This window comes from Cetorhinus maximus, chromosome 33, assembly GCF_964194155.1.
Source record: "Cetorhinus maximus chromosome 33, sCetMax3.hap1.1, whole genome shotgun sequence".
Taxonomy (NCBI): Eukaryota; Metazoa; Chordata; class Chondrichthyes; order Lamniformes; family Cetorhinidae; genus Cetorhinus; species Cetorhinus maximus.
The window spans coordinates 13,592,773-13,612,084 of NC_135911.1; the positions used below are offsets into that span (position 1 = coordinate 13,592,773).

Genomic DNA, 19,312 nt, shown 5'->3' on the forward strand with positions numbered 1-19,312 from the left:
AGGAACCGGAGCACAAAAATGCCGATACATCTGAGGTCAGTACTGAGGGAGAGCAACACTGAAGGAGGGTCAGTACTGAGGGAGTGCTGCACCATTGGAGGTCAGTACTGAGAGAGTGCTGCATTGGAGAAGGCTCAGTACTGAGAGAGTGCTGCACTGTCGGAGGTTCAGTACTGAGGGAGCGCTGCACTGTCGGAAGTTCAATACTGAGGGAGTGTTGCACTGTCGGAGGGTCCATATTGAAGCAGTGCTGCGCTCTCGAAGGGGCAGTTGTGAGGGAGTGCTGCACTGTCGGAGGGTCCATATTGAAGCAGATCTGCCCTCTCGAAGGGGCAGTTGTGAGGGAGTGCCGCACTGTCAGGAGCCAGCACTGAGAGAACATTGCAGTGTTCGAGGTGCCGTCTTTCAGAACAGTTGTATAATGCTGACCATGTTTACCCTCTCAGGTGGCCATATAAGATCCACCATTATAGCAGTGACTCCCTTCAATAAAATTCCTTCACTGGCGTGAGGTGCTTTGGATGCCTGTGTTTGTGAATAATGGAGCACAAATCTCACGATTCAGATGGTAACGTAGGACTTCCAGACTCAGGTGAGCGAGAGAGAGAGAGAGAGGGAAAGAGAGAGAGCGAGAAAAAGGGTTAAACCCACTGAGCCAAGGCTGACACTCATGAGGCTGCACAATAATTTAACCCTATCAGTGCCAGTAAATGATGTGAGGATGTCTTCTGTTTCCATTTCTCTGTAGGGTAAACAGAACGTGCTGATTACTGAGCCCCGGGACACAACCAGAGACACAACTGGCGAGGGGGACACCCCAGCTCCCCGGGATCTCTCTGAAGGTCCACTGGGAGGCGATGCTGGACATGGGAACCCCGACAATCCCGACGATCTTCTCTACGCCAATAGCAACATTTCAAAGCTGCCCAGCGGTGACAGGACTGTGCACAGGAGCGAGGACACGGAATACACACAGATCGGATTACAGAAAAACTGAGTGTGAAACAGGGAGTGGGGCTGTGGGGTGTGTGCAGCCAACATGGTCAAATAGTAATTAACAGATTTATGATGTTGCTCAACTTTTTTTTATCAGCTCTGAGTGAGCTTTCTGAATGCTGCACCTTTTTTCATGCAATCAAGGATTGTGAGAAGCTTATGAATTGTGTATCATTTTGCATCTGTTAATACAAGTTGAGGTGAGAGTGACTCCCCTTGACATTAAGGCCGCATTTGAACAAGTGTGACATCAAGGAGCCAAGCAAAACTAGAATCATTGTGAATCGGGTGGTATGAAAGTCCAATAATTTTTATAATATTTTTCTGGTTTGTTGTAAAGTAGGTTTATGGGTGTGAGTGGAGATGGGTCTGTCTGTGTGGTTTAATTACATCTGGATCAAATATACTGCAAGCTTGAGGTTATCAAAAGAAGCTAGGTGCAGAAAAGTGCTGGAAATGCTGAAATGGAGGGTGCCTTAGCATGTAAAGAGTGAAGGGAATTTCCATTTTTAGTTAAGTGAAGGGATTGTTTGGGTTTCAAAGGCATGTTGGTCTGTTTATATCTATCCCGATAAGCAAGGCTAAGGGGTGTTTTAATTTTTCCCAAAGTTTACTGACAATATTGGCAACATGAAAGTTATTATATTATGGGAAAGTTACAGTTCCAAAGACATATGGAACGATGGAATTTACACATCAAAGAGAGAGAAAAATTTGTAAAGGAGAATGAAAGGCTTTGTTGGGGGCCATGTAAGATCTAACAGGAGTGTGTGAAACAGGCTCTAAGAAGCCTCCAGGCATTTGTACATAAGTCTGTTGTGTCCAGTAACTAAAGTTGGAGAAATCCGTTGAGAATTCCACGGTCAAGTGTGAACTGTGTTAACTCGCTGGTTTTGTATTTAAATCTAAAATCTATTTTAGACTGTTGCTTTAAACGGGGTATGTAACTGGAAGACACGGTAATTAGGAATTTTAGGATTTGCTTTAGTAGTAAATGCTGCCTTAAGTACATGCTTGAAATCTTTTATTTTGTTAATAAATACTTTAATTTAGTTTTTAAGATCTCTAGATGTCTTGGTCGATTCATTTCTCCTGAATTCAGTGCATGCATCTCGTAATAAATACAAATTGCAAAACTGTTGTGATAGTGCGATCAAGTGACCATTGTGGATTTAGTGCACCAGGAACACATCGTCTGCATGTCATAAGGGGGGTGGGGGGGTGGGGAAATACTCAGCTGGTTGGAGTCATACCTAGCACAAAGGAAGGTGGTTGTGGTTGTTGGAGGTCAGTCATCTCAGTTCCAGGACATCACTGCAGGAGATGCTCAGGGTAGTGTCCTCTGCCCAACCATCTTCAGATGCTTCGTCAATGACATTCATTCCATGATAAGGTCAGAATTATGGACGTTCGCTGATGATTGCACAATGTTCAGCACCATTCATGACTCCTCAGATACTGAATCTGTCCATGTCCAAATGCAGCAAGACCTGGCCAATATCCAGGCTTGGGCTGACCACCGGCAAGCAACATTCATGCCACACAAGTGCCAGGCAATGACCATCTCCAACAGGAGAGAATCTATCCATTTCTCCTTCACATTCAATGGCATTACCATTGCTGAATCCTCCACTATCAACATTCTGGGGGTTACCATTGACCAGAAACTGAACTGGACTAGCCATATAAATACTGTGGCTACAAGAGCAGCCCAGATGCTGGGAATCATGTAGTGAGTAACTCACCTCCTGATTCCACAAACCTGTCCACCATCTTCAAGGCACAGTTCAGGAGTGTGATGGAATACTCCCCACTTTCCTAGATGAGTGCAGCTCTCACAACACTCAAGAAGCTCGACAGCATCCAGGACAAATCATCCCGTTTGATTGGCACCCCATCCACAAATATTCACTCACTCCACAACTGACGCACAGTAGCAGCAGCGTGTGCACCATCTACAAGATGCACCGCAGGGGCTCACCAACACTCTTTAGACAGCACCTTCCAAACATACAGCCACTACCATCTAGAAGGACAAGGGCAGCAGGTACAAAGTAACACCACCACCTGGAAGTTCCCCTCCATGTCACTCACCATCCTGACTTGCAAATATATCACCATTCCTTCACTGTCACTGGGTCAGAATCCTGCAACTCCCTCCCCAACAGTTTTGTGGGTGGAGATACACCACATGGACTGCAGCGGTTCAAGAAGTCAGCTCACCACCATCTTCTCAAGGACAATTATGGATGGGCAATAAATTCTGGCCTAGCCACTGATGCCCACATCCCATGAATGATGTTTCTGTACATTTTTTTTTTCAAATTTAATACGTACTCTAGTGAATAATTCCATTCTCCAAGGCACCATTTCCTGTTTGCACATGCCCTTCTCATTATTTCAATTCCTGTGTCATTGGTAATGGAGCACTCCCATGTCAACATGTCACACTGTAATTACAGCCTCCTGCCAGTGTTGGTGCTCTAGTGTCATAGTTTTGCTTCTCAGAGACTGGAGGAGCTGTATACGTTGTGTTTACATTATGAGTAACACTCAGGGGTGACCAGGGGGATCCTTTTGGCCATGTTTACGATGTTGCTGGATACAACGGCCCTACTGGTTTCCTCCCTCTGACTCACACTGTTATGTGGTAACAGTGAGCAGCTGCGAGGGACCTGGGCAAGGGTCAACAGTGTGGGCACATGCTGATGGTAGGGTGGAAAGGGGGCAAATGGATGTGATAATGAGCATGGCACTGTCCATCATTCCTCCACCCTCTGCGTCTTTGGCAGATAACCACATGAGTGCAGAATATCTGTACCAGCGAGTGGTGGCGGGGCGATGCCAACTCCGAGTCTGTGTCTTGTGAATCCATCCCATGATTTCACTCGAACCCACAGACACCCACAGGAAACCCACAGAGAGACAGTCACTGGGAAAGACACTCGCTCCTTGTGGCTTCACGTTTTAACCATATCCTGTCTGCGTGTCTCAAATGTTAAACACACCAGCCACATTCAGGGAGGTTTCACTCTGTGAATCACTCACTCTCTCTGCCCCACACACTCACACAGAGTGAGCATGTGTCTGTGCGTCAATGTGTCTGTGTGTGTGAGAGAGAGAGAGAGAGATTCTGTGTATGTGTGTGTGTATGTGCTTGCGCATGTGTGTGATTGTGTGTATGAGTGTGTGTGTATTTGTGCGTGTGTGTGTGTGTGTGTGTGTTTTTGAGCGTGTGAGTGTGTGTTTCTGTTTGTGTGCGTCTTCGTGTGTGTTTGTGTGTTCGTGTGTGGTGTTTGTGTATGTTCATTTGTTGTGTGTGTGTGCGTGTGCGTGTCTGTGCCTCTCTGTGAGAATGTGTGTTTCTGACAGCAGGTCAGGCATGAAATAGTCCAGAATGCCCTGTGGTGTTGTAGCATTGAAACAATGACATGAACTAAACTGGAGGAACAGCACCTCATCTTCCGACTAGGCACTTTACAGCCTTCTGGGCTGAATATTGAATTCAACAACTTTAGATCTTAAACTCCCCCTCCCCCCATCCCCACCCCGTTTCTTCACCCCCCCCTTTTTTTTTCCAATAATTTATATAGATTCTTCTTTCCCCACCTATTTCTATTATTTTTAAATCTAAACTAAAACCTTGTTAGTCTTTCCACCCCACCCCCACTAGAGCTGTACTTTGAATATCCTGTCTTCCATTCTTAATTAGCACTTTTCTCAGACAAATGTCACCACCTTCGACACCTCTTTGACCCTTTTGTCTGTGACATCTTTTGATTATCTGCTCATCTCCACAATCACCACACCCTCAAGGTGTCTCTCCCCGCCCCCCACCCCCCACCCCCACCCACCTTAAACCAATTTATATTTCACCTTTCTCCTAACTATGCTCCAGTTCTGCCGAAGGGCCATGAAGGCTCGAAACGTTAACTGATTTCTTCTCCGCCGATGCTGCCAGACCTGCTGAGTTTTTCCAGGTAATTCTGTTTTTGTTTTGGATTTCCAGCATCCGCAGTAGCTTTTAGCTTTTTGTTTTGAACTAAATGAGTGCTGCACCAAATAAAGCCATGGAGTTACCACACCAAAAAACCACGTGACTTCCCCAGTTTCACATCTCCCTCAAACACAGAAAAACTGGGTTAACACTGACCCTCCTCCCAGAGCCAGTTCACCTCTTGTCCGATGCAGTCAGGAGAGGAAGATCATCTCGCCTCCGATCCTGGTAAACTGAACATTTACAGAATTAGATCAGCTCCCTGAAGTGTCTCCAGTTAGTCATTCATCTGACAGGATTGACTCTACAACCCTGGGGACTCATTCTCCTGTAAGTAAAACACTTGCTGCTCCAGTCAAACCTCTTCTGTATAACATGATCTCTGGATGTCCCAGAGCACTTTACAATTGAGTTCACCCTTTTTTCGAAGTGTAGTTACTGTTGTAATGTAGGTAACGCAGCAGCCAATTAGCGCACAGCAAGCTCCCACAAACAGCAATGTGATCATCTGTTTTTTGTGATGTTGGATGAGGGATAAATATTGGCCCCAGGACACCGGGGAGAACTCCCCCTTGCTCTTCTTCCAAATAGTGGCTGTGGGATCTTTCACACCCGCCCGAGAGGGCAGACGGGGGCCTCGGTTTAGTGTCTAATATTGGACTAATCTCCAGGCGAGGTTGGCTGGATGGATTATTGACAAGGTCCATTCACCCTGTAAAGAGTTTCTCTGTTTTGAAATACCTGATCAAACATCGAGTTCTGTGTCTAAACCTTGTGTTGAAAAGACACCATTCCAGCTATTCACCTGCCATTAGCTTGTTGAGTCTTCACACGCTCCGTCTGTCTGTGACCAACCCCTCTTAGCTCATCCTTTCCTTATCGTACATCGAGCTGTTCATCCTGACGGGTTCCATCCTTCCCAGTAACACTCCATCTCCAACATCAAACTAACTCCCAACACGTTGATGAATTGTATCGATTCCAGCGTCAGTTGGTTCTGTCTGAGGCTGTTTCTCTGATCGGGGACCGAGCTGTTCTGAACGGACATTGTGTTCTGCAGTTCTTATTGCCGATCAGGCTGTTCAACCAATGTTGCTGTTCACTGAGGTGACTCCGATTCTACATTCACACATTAATGAACTCATGTCGAGCAGCAAACATCTGAATGAAGCAAGGTTCAAGAAAAAACCGAGCTGCTTGATCCTACAGTTATCTGTTCAGTCATCGCCCCTTGTTCAAAATAACTAACATTATTTAAAAATAGTGATCACACGAGCCTGGTTTCCAAGGAAATGAAACCATCAACAATTTGCAGTAAAGTGAAACGAACAGGACTAATCTATTTATTTTGAGCTGATGATACAGAATTTTACACGAGGCATGTTGCTAATGTCAAACATCATCTGAAGTACGGCAGCTCTGACAGTGCAGGACTCCCTCAGTACTGACCCTCTGACAGTGCAGCACTCCCTCAGTACTGACCCTCTGACAGTGCAGCACTCCCTCAGTACTGACCCTGTGATAGTGCAGTACTCCCTCAGTACTGACCCTCTGACAGTGCAGCACTCCCTCAGTACTGACCCTTTGACAGTGCAGCACTCCCTCATTACTAACACTCTGCCAGTGCAGTACTATCTCAGTACTGACCCAACGAGAATGCAGCACTCCCCCAGTACTGACTCTCTGACAGTGCAGCACCCCTTCAGCACTGACCATCTGACAGTGCAGCACTCCCTCAGTACTGACCCTCTGACAGTGCAGCACTCCCTCATTACTGACTCTCTGACAGTGCAGCACCCCCTCAGCACTGGCCCTCTGACTGTGCAGCACTCCCTCAGTACTGACCCTCTGACAGTGCAGCACTCCCTCAGTACTGACCCTCCGACAGTGCAGCACTCCCTCAGTACTGACCCTCTGACAGTGCAGCACTCCCTCAGTACTGACCCTTTGACAGTGCAGCACTCCCTCAGTACTGACCCATTAACAGTGCGCCAATCTCTCAGTACTAACCCTCTGCCAGTGCAGCATTTCCTCAGTACTGACCGAACGACAATGCAGCAGTCCCTCAGTACTGACTCTCTGACAGTGCAGCACCCCTTCAGCACTGACCCTCTGACAGTGCAGCACTCCCTCAGTACTGACCCTTTGACAGTGCAGCACTCCCTCAGTACTGACCCTCTGACAGTGCAGCACTCCCTCAGTACTGACCCTCTGACAGTGCAGCACTCCCTCAGTACTGACCCTCTGACAGTGCAGCACTCCCTCAGTACTGACCCTCCGATAGTGCAGCACTCCGTCTGTACTGACCCTCTGTCAGTGCAGCACTCCCTCAGTACTGACCCTCCGATAGTGCAGCACTCCGTCTGTACTGACCCTCTGTCAGTGCAGCACTCCCTCAGTATCACCCTCCGAAAGTGCAGCACACCCTCTTTGCTCACTCTCTGACAGTGCAGCACTCCCTCAGTACTGACCCTCCGATAGTGCAGCACACCCTTAGTACTGACCCTCTGACAGTGCAGCAGTCCCTCAATACTGACCCTCTGAAATTGCAGCATTTCCTCAGTACTGACCCTCCGAGAGTGCAGGACACCCTCAGTACAGACCATCTGACAGTGCACCGCTCCCTCAGTACTGACCCTCTGACAGTGCAGCACTCACTCAATACTGACCCTCTGACAGTGCAGAACTCCCTCAGTACTGACCCTCCGACAGTGCACCGCTCCCTCAGTACTGACAATCTGACAGTGCAGTACTCCCTCAGTACTGACCCTCTGACAGTGCAGCACTGCCTCAGTACTGACCCTCCGACAGTGCACGCTCCCTCAGTACTTACCCTCTGACAGTGCAGCACTCCCTCAGTACTGACTCTCTGACAGTGCAGCACTCCCCCAGTACTGACCCTCTAACAGTGCAGAAGTCCCTCAGTACTGACCCTCTAACAGTGCAGCACTACCTCAGTACTGACCCTCCGACAGTGCAGCACTCCATCAGTACTGACCCTCTGACAGTGCAGCACTCCCTCAGTACTGACCCTCCGACAGTGCAGCACTCCTTCAGTAATCACCATGCAACAGTGCAGCACTCCCTCAGCACTGAACCTTTGACAGTGCAGCACTCCCTCAGTGGGGAGAATCTGTCTGGGTTTGGAGCTAAAATCATGAGCTGGTCTTTAAACCACAACCTTCCGTGTCAGAGAGATAGAGAGAGAGAGAGATAGAGTATGTGTGAGAGGGAAACATAGATAGAGAGAATGTGTGTGTGTGAGAGAGAGAAAGAGGGAGACAGAGCAGAATAGCGAGATAGAGAGAAATGGTAACTGTTTGAGAGAGAGAGAGATAGAGAATGTGCGTGTGAAAGAGAGAGAGAGTGTGTGTGAGAGAGAGAGTGCGTGTGTGAGGGAGAGAGGTGTGTATGTGAGAGAAGGAGAGAGAAAGAGGGAGACAGAGCAGATGAGTGAGATAGAGATGGTAACTGTTTGAGAGAGAGAGAATGTGTGTTTGTGTGTGTGAGAGAGAGAGATAGAGTGTGAGAGAGAGACAGAGTGAGTGTTTTTGTGAGAGAAACACAGAGTGTGTGTTTGGGAGAGCTGGCGAGAGAAAATGTATGTGTTAGATAGAGAGACTGTGTGGGTTTGAGAGAGAGTGTATTTGAGAGAGGGAGCGAGAGAGAATGTGTGTGTGTGAGAGAGAGATAGAGCAGAAGAGTGCGATAGAGATTGTGAGGGCTAAACTCACTGAGAGAAAAAGCTGGACCCCCAACAGAGGGAGTGAGGGACCCTTGAATGTTTGCCCTGTTTGGTGAATCGGTTTGCGATGTCCCTTCTCAATCTCTACTTCCTTGTCTTGACATTAGTTTATTCCCTGGGGCTGTTTAACTCACTGAAAGGTGCCATTTAAACACAAGTTGTTGTTGTTTGAGGAAAAGACGCTGGGGGCAATTTCTGAAAAAGTCTCTGTCTTTGTCATTTTCCATTTAGACGAGGAACTGAAGATGGGAGTGGTCGGTCTGATATTGATCTTCATCAGCTTGCTGCCAGGTACAAATTCATTACTGATCGGAACTCAGGGAATTTGATTCTTTCCTGGATTGAGGAAGTGAACATTTAATTTTAGAGAACAGGGTTAGTGATCACACAGAGAGTGAGTGAATAGCGACTCGGAGAATATAGCAAAAGAAAAAGGTTCATACGGACTCGAAACGTCAACTCTGTTTCTCCCTCCACAGATGCTGTCAGACCTGTTCAGTTTTTCCAGCATTTTCGGTTCTTGCAAACGAGAGCTTGTTTCAATAGGTATGACAGTGCGTTTATATAGCGCCTTTAATGCAGTAAAACGTCCTTATTGCTTCACAGGATTTCCCCCACAAGAGGAAACATCCCCTCAGCATCCACCCTGTTAAACCCTCCACCACCTCAGAATCTTCTATGTTTCAATCAGATCACCTCTCATTCTTCTAAACTCCAATGGATACAGGTCCAACCTGCTCAACATTTCCTCATACGACAAACACCTTCATCCCAGGAATCAGCCCAGTGAACCTTCCCTCAACTGCCTCCAATGCAAGTCTATCCCTCCCTACCGAAGGAGACCAGAGCTGTACACACTGCTTCTGATGCAATCTCACCAACGCCCTGTACAGTTGTAGCAAGACTTCTCTCCTTTCGTACTCCATCCCTTTGCAATAAAGGCCAACATTCCACTTGCCTTCCTCATTCCGTGCTGTTCCTGAATGCTGACTTTCTGTGATTCATGTACAAGGACACCCAGATCCCTCTGTGTCGCATTCTGCAGTCTCTCTCCATTGAAGTAATATTCTGCTTTTTGATGTCCTGTCCCCTCCCTTGTTGCCTTTCAGGTGTGACGTCAGAAGGATGGTCTATGAAGGCACTGCCTCGGAGGGCGATCAGCAGCTCTTGTGTGGTTATTCCGTGTAGCTTTGACTTTCCTTCCCACTCTTACACAGCACTGCATGGAGCTTGGTTTGAATATTGGTATAAATGGAAATATACCATCACATACACCAAAGATCCCAATTATGGGATGGCCACATTCGTGGGACGTGCTAAAATAATCGGCGACTTGGAAGGGAAGAATTGTTCGGTGAGGATTGACAGTCTCAGAGCTGAAGACAGTGACGTGTATTACTTTTATGTGGATGCGGAGGGCTACACAGATCACACTTTAACAGAACCAGTCCGACTCCAGGTTCTTGGTAAGTCCCAGTTCCTTTCACACTCAATCTCTCAGCACAAGGGGGCCATGTTCGCATCTCAGAGCCAGGCAGTCATGGGTTCAATTCTTGCTCCAGGAGATGTCAGAACAAATTCCAGGATGTGATCAGGCGCAGTGCTGAGGGAGTGCCGCACTGTCGGAGCATCGATACTGAGGGAGTGCCGCACTCTCAGACGGTCAATACTGAGGGAGTGCTGCACTGTCACAGGGTCAGTGCAGAGATAGTGCTGCACTGTCGGAGGGTCAGTACTGAGGGATTGCTGCACTGTCGGAGCATCAGTACTGAGGGAGTGCTGCACTGTCAGAGGGTCAATACTGAGGGGGTGCTGCACTGTTACAGGGTCAGTAATGATGGGGTGCTGCACTGTCAGAGGGCCAGTACTGAGGGAGTGCTGCACTGTCAGAGGGTCAGTACTGAGGGAGTGCTGCACCGTTGGGGGGTCAGTACTGTGGGAGTGCTGCACTTTTGGAGGGTCAGTATTGAGCGAGTGCTGCACTGTCGGAGGATAAGTAGTGAGGGAGTGCTGTACTGTTGGAGGGTCAGTACTGAGGGAGTGCTGCACCGTTGGGGGGTCAGTACTGAGGGGTGCTGCACCGTTGGTGGGTCAGTACTGAGGGAGTGCTGCACCGTTGGTGGGTCAGTGCTGTGTGAGTGCTGCACAGTCTGAGTATCATTACTTGTGTCAAAAAGTTTTAGTTTTATGTTTGTTGCAACTTCTCCAGCAACTGCTCCACATCCCCATGTGTTAACTGGAGGATGTCAGCCTGGAGTTACGTGGAATTCCAGAGCAGAATCTGCTATCACACATTGAAGCTGGCATCACTAAGTTTCCCTCAGTGATAATGTTTTCTGATGGAATGAAATTTGGCAAAGCAGTGGTCAGTGATAAGGAGAGATTGGGCACTGGTTAGTGATAAGGAGAGATAGCTTAATATAGAACACCAGTAAAACTGGGGAATAAGAATACTGCTCTGAACCGTTTATTTATTTCTGGGTGTGGAGGAGATTGACCAGAATGGGTCCAGGGATGAGGGATTTAGCTATAAGGTTCGGTTGGAGAAGCTGGGGTTGTTCTCCTTGGAGCAAAGGAGAATGAGGGGGGATCTGATCAAGGTGTACAAGATGATGAAGGGTTTAGATAAGGTAGACAAAGAGAAGCTGTTGCCATTAGCTGATGGTGCAAGGACTGGGGGACACAGATTGAATGTTTTGGGCGGGGGGGATGTGAGGAGGAACTTTTTTACACAGCGAGTGGTAATGAGCTGGAACTCGCTGCCTACGAGGATGGTGGAAGCGGAGACAATGGAGAATTTCAAAAGGAAATTGGACGGACACTTGAGGGAAATAAACTCACAGGGATACAGGGATAGAGCGGGGGGGATGGGACTGATTGGATAGCTCTGCAGAGAGACAGCATCGACTCAATGGGCTGAATGGCCTCCTCCTGTCTTCTGAGTGTCTGTGAACCTATTGAAAAATCATAGGACAAATCAAATCTCTTTTCAACTTGTCTGTAAACATCTGGATCTTTCTATTACAGATGTTCCAGATAAGCCAGATATCGTACTCCCGAAGGAGTTACAGGAGGGGACTCCTGCACATATCATCTGTAAATGCCTCTACACCTGCCCTGATAACCACCCCAATCTAACCTGGAGTGAATTGTCGACTTCCTCGGTCAGCAACATCACAGAGAACGGTGGCGAGGTTTCCGCTGTACTGACCTTTAACCCTTCGTTCGAGCATCATGGTCAAAGTCTCAGCTGTACGTGTGACTACCCTCAAACCAACCATCGAGTGGTCAACTCAGTTACTCTGAGTGTAAAGTGTAAGTATTGGTTAGAACATACTGCCTGTGATGGAGGGGGAGTCGGTCTCCTATTAAATGAGGCATTGGAGAAGGTGCAAGTGGGATTGACAAGGACAATCCCAGAACTGAGAGGTTGTAACTATCAGGAAAGACTGAACAGGCTGGGATTCTTTCCTCTAGAAAAGAGAACGCTGAGGGGGTGACCTGATCGAGTTCTTTAAAACGATGAGAGGGTTTCGATAGGGTAGACGTAGAGAAGATATTTCCACTTGTTGGAGTGAGACCAGAACTAGGGGCCATCGATATAAGATCATCACTAATAAATCCAATGGGGAATTCAGGAGAAACATATTTACCCAGAGAGTGGGGGGAATGTGGAACTCGCTCACACAGGGAGTGGTCGAGGTGAATAGTATTGATGTATTTAAGGGGGAAGCTGGATTAAAATATGAAGGGAAAAGCAAGAGAAGGGTATGGGGATGGGGTGAGATAGCCACTCATAGACTCGCTGTAATTCTGTGTAACATCACCTGCTGGTGAGGAATAGAGTGCAGTTTGTACAGGTGCAAGTGTTGGAGCTGTATCCAGTCAATGATTCGATACAGACTCTATCCAAATCTGGATGTTAAACCTCATCAGTTCACTCTTATTTTCATTCATTTTCGGGATGTGACCATTACTGGCCGGGCCCAGCATTTATCGCCCATCCCTAATTGTCCCTTGGGAAGATGGTGGTGAGCTGCCTTCTGGGACTGCTGCAGAGCATGTAGTGAAGGGGCACCAAAAGTGCTTTCTGGAGAGATTTTGAGGATTTTGACCCAGCAACAGTGAAGGAACGGTGAAATCGTTCCAAATCAAGCTGGTGTGTGGCTTGGAGGGGAACTTGCAGGTGGTGATGTTCCCATGTATCTGCTTCCCTTGTCCTTCTAGGTTTCAGAGGTCGTGTGTTTGGAAGGTGCTGTCTTAGGAAAGTTGGTGAGTTGCTGTAGTGCATCGTGTAGATGGTACGCACACTGCTGACAATGTGCGTCGGTGATTGAGGGAGTGAATGTTGAAGATGGTGGGTGGGATGACGATCAATCGGGCTGCTTTGACCTGGATGGTGTTGGGTTTCTTGGGTGTGGAGCGGCATTCATCCCGGCAGCTGGAGAGAATTCCATCACACTCCTGACTTTAGCTCACTGATTAATGTGTTGATAATTTTGTATTTGAAAGATTCTCTACGCAACACGTCTGTCAGGATGACACTGGAAAATGGAAATATGATTTCTCTAAGTTGTTCCAGCGATGGGAATCCAGCAGCCCACAATTTCACCTGGTTTAAGATCTCCCAAGGCAAGGTGACGAATCTGGGGCTCGCTGGTCAAACTATTACAGTTCCTGATGGATTTGAAGAGGAAATCTCCTACTACTGTGAAGCAACAAGTATCCTGGGCAGTTCCCAGTCTCTGCCCATTAGAATTCCCACTGAATGTGAGTACTTTTTTATTCGTTCATGGGATGGAGGTGTCACTGGCTAGACCAACATTTATTGCCCATCCCAAATTACACTGGAACTGAATGGCTTGGTGGGCCATTTGAGAGGGTATTGAAGAGTCAACCACATGGTTGTGGGTCTGGAGCCACATGTAAGCCAGACCAGGTAAGGACAGCAGATTTCCCTCCCTAAAGGACATTAGTCACCCAGATGGGGTTGTAACGACAATCGGCAATGATTTCATGGTCATCGTTAGACTTTCAATTCCAGATTCTAGTTGAATTAGTTGGCAAGTGGACATTTGACCACTTTGGCCACAATTTATCCACAATTATCTGCCTGCCAGCTAATGAGCACATTCTCCTCATGCAGTATAAATTGTTGTTCCCTTTGAGATTTGGTATTCTTGCAATTCTGTCCTGATGAGTGAAAGATGAAAAGCTTTGACAGAATGTTTCCTTTCACACCAATGCTCAGGTTCTGTGCAGCCTAGTGACTGTAAACATCGTCTTCTGTAAATCAGAATCCTGAATACTCTCTCAAATGACTAACACATCATTCCTGGTACATGAATCATAGAAAGTTAGTATGCAGGTGCAGCAAGTTGTTAGCAAGGACAATGGAACTTTGGTATGTATTGCAAGCAAGCTTGAGTGTAAAAGTAGGGACGCATATTACAACTGTACAGGTTCTTGGTGAGACTGCATCAGGAGTACTGTGTACAGTCTTGGCTTCTGACATAGAAAAGATGGGCCGAAAGTGCAGCTGAAGGCTTCCTGTTATTTTGTGTAACATTATCTGCTGGTGAGGAATACAGTGCATTTTGTACGTGTGCTAGTGTTGGAGCTGTATCCATTCCTGATTATATAAAAAGTCTATTCAAATCTAGTTTTTAAACCTCATGAGTTTGCCCAAATTTAATTCATTTGCTGATATCGGCAACATTTATTGCCTATCCCTAATTACCCCGTGAGACATTGTCTTGATCTGCTGCAGTCCATTTGCTGTAGGTACACCCACAGCAATGTTAGGCAGGGAGTTCCAGGATTTTGACCCAGTGACAGTGAAGGAACGGTGATAAGTTTCCAAATCAGTGCGGTGTGTGGCTTGGAGGAGAACTTGCAGGTGGTGATGTTCCCATGAGTCTGCTGTTCTTGTCCTTCTAGATGTTAGAGGTCACAGGTTTGGAAGGTGCTGTTCAAGGAGCCTTAGTGAGCAGTTCCAGTGCATCTTGTAGATGGTGCACAAACTGCTGCCACTGCGCATCGGTGGTTGAGCGAGTGAATGTTGAAGATGGTGCGTGGGATGCCGATCAAGTGGGCTGCTTTGACTTGGATGGTGTCGAAATTTCAGAGTGTTGTTGGAGCCACACTCATCCCGGCAACTGGAGACCATTCTGTCACACTCCTGACTTCAGCTCAGTGTTTAATGTGTTGATAATTTTGTATTTGAAAGATTCTCTTCGCAAAACGTCAGTCAGGATGACATCGGAAAAAGGAAATATGATTTCTCTAAGTTGTTCCAGTGACGGGAATCCTGTAGTCCACAATTTCACCTGGTTTAAGATATCCCAAGGAAAGGTGACGAATCTGGCGCTCGCTCGTCAAACTATTACAGTTCCTTATGGATTCGATGAGGAAATCTCCAACTACTGTGAAGCAACAAGTATCCTAGGCAGTTCCCAGTCTCAGCCGATTAGAATTCCTACTGAATGTGAGTATTTTTTTTATTTGTTCATGGGATGGAGGTGTCACTGGCTAGACCAACATTTATTGCCCATCCCAAATTACCCTGGAACTGAATGGCTTGCTGGGACATTTCAGAGGGTATTGAGGAGTCAACCATATGGCTGTGGGTCTGCAGCCACATGTAGGCCAGACCAGGTAAGGACAGCAGATTTCCCTCCCTAAAGGACATTAGTGACCCAGATGGGGTTTTAACGACAATCAGCAATGTTTTCATGTTCATCGTTAGACTTTCAATTCCAGATTCTAATTGAATTGTTTGCCAAGTGGACATTTGACCACTTTGGCCACAATTTATCCACAATTATCTTCCTGCCAGCCAATCAGCACCCTCTTCTCATGCAGTATAAATTGTTGTTCCCTTTGAGATTTGGTAGTCTTGCAATTCTGTCCTGATGAGTGAAAGATGAAAAGCTTTGACAGAATGTCTCCTTTCACACCAATGCTTAGGGTCTGTGCTGCCAAGTGACTGTAAACATCGTCTTCTGTAAATCAGAATCCTGAATACTCTCTCAAATGACTAGCACATCATTCCTGGTACATGAATCATAGAAAGTTAGTATGCAGGTGCAGCAAGTTGTTAGCAAGGCAAATGGAACATTGGTATTTATTGCAAGGGAGCTTGAATGTGAAAATAGGGATGCATGTTACAACTGTACAGGCTCTTGGTGAGACTGCATCAGGAGTACTTTGTACAGTCTTGGCTTCTGACATAGAAAAGATGGGCCGAATGTGCAGCTGAAGACTACCTATAATTCTGTGTGATGTTATCTGCAGGTGAGGAATACAGTGCAGGTTGTACGTGTGCTAGTGTTGGAGCTGTATCCAGTCCATGATTATATAAGGAGACTATTCAAATTTAGATTTTAAACCTCATGATTTTGCCCAAATTTAATTCATTTGCCGATATGGGCAACATTTATTGCCTATCCCTAATTACCCCTTGAGACATTGTCTTGATCTGCTGCAGTCCATGTGCTGTAGGTACACCCACTGCAATGTAAGGCAGGGGGTTCCAGGATTTTGACCCAGTGACAGTGAAGGAATGGCGATAGATTTCCAAGTCAGGGTGGTGTGTGGCTTGGAGGGGAACTTGCAGGTGGTGATGTTCCCATGAGTCTGCTGTTCTTGTCCTTTTAGATGTTAGAGGTCACAGGTTTGGAAGGTGCTGTTCAAGGAGCCTTAGTGAGTAGTTGCAGTGCATCTTGTAGATGGTACACACACTGCTGCCACTGTGCATCGGTGGTGGAGCGAGTGAATGTTGAAGATGGTGTGTGGGATGCCGACCAAGCGGGCTGCTTTGACTTGGATGGTGTCGAGCTTCCTGACCGTTGTTGGAGCCACACTCATCCCGGCAACTGGAGAGAATTCCGTCACATTCCTGACTTTAGCTCAGTGTTTAATGTGTTGATAATTTTGTATTTGAAAGATTCTCCTCGCAAAACGTCTGTCAGGATGACACCGGAAAAAGGAAATATGATTTCTCTAAGTTGTTTCAGTGACGGGAATCCAGTAGTCCACAATTTCGCCTGGTTTAAGATCTCCCAAGGAAAGGCGCTCGCTCGTCAAACTATTACAGTTCCTTATGGATTCGATGAGGAAATCTCCTACTACTGTGAAGCAACAAGTATCCTAGGCAGTTCCCAGTCTCAGCCGATTAGAATTCCTACTGAATGTGAGTATTTTTTTTATTTGTTCATGGGATGGAGGTGTCACTGGCTAGACCAACATTTATTGCCCATCCCAAATTACCCTGGAACTGAATGGCTTGCTGGGACATTTCAGAGGGTATTGAGGAGTCAACCACATTGCTGTGGGTCTGGAGCCACATGTAGGCCAGACCAGGTAAGGACAGCAGATTTCCCTCCCTAAAGGACATTAGTGACCCAGATGGGGTTTTAACGACAATCAGCAATGTTTTCATGTTCATCGTTAGACTTTCAATTCCAGATTCTAATTGAATTGTTTGCCAAGTGGACATTTGACCACTTTGGCCACAATTTATCCACAATTATCTTCCTGCCAGCCAATCAGCACCCTCTTCTCATGCAGTATAAATTGTTGTTCCCTTTGAGATTTGGTATTCTTGCAATTCTGTCCTGATGAGTGAAAGATGAAAAGCTTTGACAGAATGTCTCTTTTCACACCAATGCTCAGTGCCGCAAAAGGATGAATGATCTCCTCCGTTCCGCCAGGGTAAGTCACCCTTTTCATCACTCCCAACTCACACATTCACAAACCCATCACACACCCACAGGGCCCTCACTCACTGCCAGTGCAAGAGACATCACCATTCACTCTCTCTCACACACCGTCATTGTCCTCATCCCATTCGTGGGACCACTCACCACCCACACAGGCCAGGCATACTTATCATCTGGCCTGGTAGGCATCCTGATACACTTTCCCCATCTCTATCCATGCAGGACAAACGGGCTCACAACAGGAGGGGAAGGTCCCAGACAGGCGGAGAGATGCCGGAGTTCAAAACTCTGACAGAATTGGAAAAGAGAGCCATCCAGCTGGCCGGCAATGACCGGGGTCGGTCCGGTGCTGACGGTGAGGTCGGCGCTGCTCTACCAAGTGAGGATCCAGCAGTGCAACATCCATCAGACAACCTTGCTGTGAGTGATGTGTCCTCTTTCACAGTTCACTGCCATGCACTAATTATCTCCCCTTGCTTTCACAGACACATCTGGGAAGCAGCAGACGGAGTCCACGACCTAGAACCTCCAAGTGAGCTCCAAAGAAACCTCTGAAGAGGAATCTGAAGGCACCCTCCCTGAACACCCCTCACAGCGCTCACCCTCACCCTCACCCTCCATCAGCGCAGAGACACACACCTCGGTGGGACCTAGATTTAGAATAGCCTCGGGATCACAATCTGGTGAGCACCTCGCACTGTCTGATTCACAGCAGGCTGAGGCAGGGACTTCCCAGGTCCCCGGCACTCGGAAGACTGCTGGAGGCCATAACGTTGCTGAATCCGAATCAGATGAGGAGCCTCTGGACTCGGTCATGTCACAGTTGCTGGAGTTGCGAAGGCAAGCTGGGGAACTTCTGGAAGGGATGTCCTCTGCACTCCTCAGGTTGTAAGGCATGATGGAGGAGTCTGTTCGCCTTCAGGCTGAGGTGATAGCGCCAGCATGCCAACGCACCGAGGTCAACACTGGCAGGATGACGGCCGTCACGGAGACCTTGGCCCAGGACGTTGCTCCTGCATTGCTCCTCCGGCTTAATTCCATCGCTAATGCCATACTTGGCCTCCAACAGTGTGCACGCGAGAGGGATGCCGGGCAGCTCGATCTCACTCTACCTACACCCCGACCCTCATCCCCATCGACGTCCTCCTCATCAGAGGAGACCTCCAGCTCCTCCATCTCCTCCTCAGCCAGCTCCTCTCCCAGTTGCAGCGCCAGGTTGTAAAGGCCGCAGCAGACAATGATGATGTCCGATACCCTCTGTGGACTGTACTGCTGGGCTCCACCAGACTGGTCCAGGCACCGGAACCACATCTTCAGCATCCCGGGTCTGTTCTACCAAGTTACGAGTTGCTGCCTGAGCCTCATTATAGCGTCGCTCTGCTGCAGTCTGAGGCCGCCGCACGGGTGTCATCAGCCATGTCCTCTGCGGGTAGTCCTTGTCCCCAAGGAGCCAACCCTGCAGCCTCTGTGGACCCTGGAAAACTGTGGGTATCTGCAAGTGACTCAGGATGTAGGCAATGTGCGCACTCACTGGAAACCGTGTGCATACCTGCAGGATGCGTTGCTGGTGGTCACATACCAACTGCATGTTCAATGAGTGGAATCCCTTGCGGTTGATGAAGTCCACTGGGTGTAGTGATGGAGATCTGAGCGCCACATGAGTGCAGTGAATCACACCCTGCACCTATGGGAATGCCGAGATCAGGGCGAATCCAATGGCCCTTTCATCCTGGCTGTCCCGGTCCTGGGCGAAATGCACAAAGTTGTTGCCATGGAGAAGATGCATCCGGGACCTCATGGATGCATTTGTGGCTGGAGGATTGTGAAATCCCACAGAGGTCACCTGTGGAG

At 47.6% G+C, this 19,312-nt stretch overlaps 2 protein-coding genes across 3 annotated transcripts in view; both read left to right on the top strand.

Moving 5' to 3' along the window:
* The window catches only part of LOC144671566 (uncharacterized), a 205,932-nt gene extending 203,883 nt beyond the window's left edge, over positions 1-2,049 (top strand). The window contains exon 19 of the mRNA XM_078533519.1: positions 749-2,049. Coding sequence (XP_078389645.1) covers positions 749-997 — 249 coding nt within the window. The 3' untranslated portion in view covers positions 998-2,049. The remainder of the gene's footprint in view (positions 1-748) is intronic.
* A 2,993-nt stretch (positions 2,050-5,042) lies between these two features.
* LOC144671598 (sialic acid-binding Ig-like lectin 12) overlaps positions 5,043-19,312 on the top strand; it is a 63,211-nt gene continuing 48,941 nt past the window's right edge. For both annotated transcript variants that reach the window (XM_078533606.1, XM_078533607.1), the window contains exons 1-5: positions 5,043-5,323; positions 8,970-9,029; positions 9,848-10,204; positions 11,766-12,053; positions 13,251-13,508. In XM_078533606.1, the coding sequence (XP_078389732.1) occupies positions 8,984-9,029; positions 9,848-10,204; positions 11,766-12,053; positions 13,251-13,508 (949 nt within the window). In that variant the 5' untranslated portion in view covers positions 5,043-5,323; positions 8,970-8,983. The remainder of the gene's footprint in view (positions 5,324-8,969; positions 9,030-9,847; positions 10,205-11,765; positions 12,054-13,250; positions 13,509-19,312) is intronic.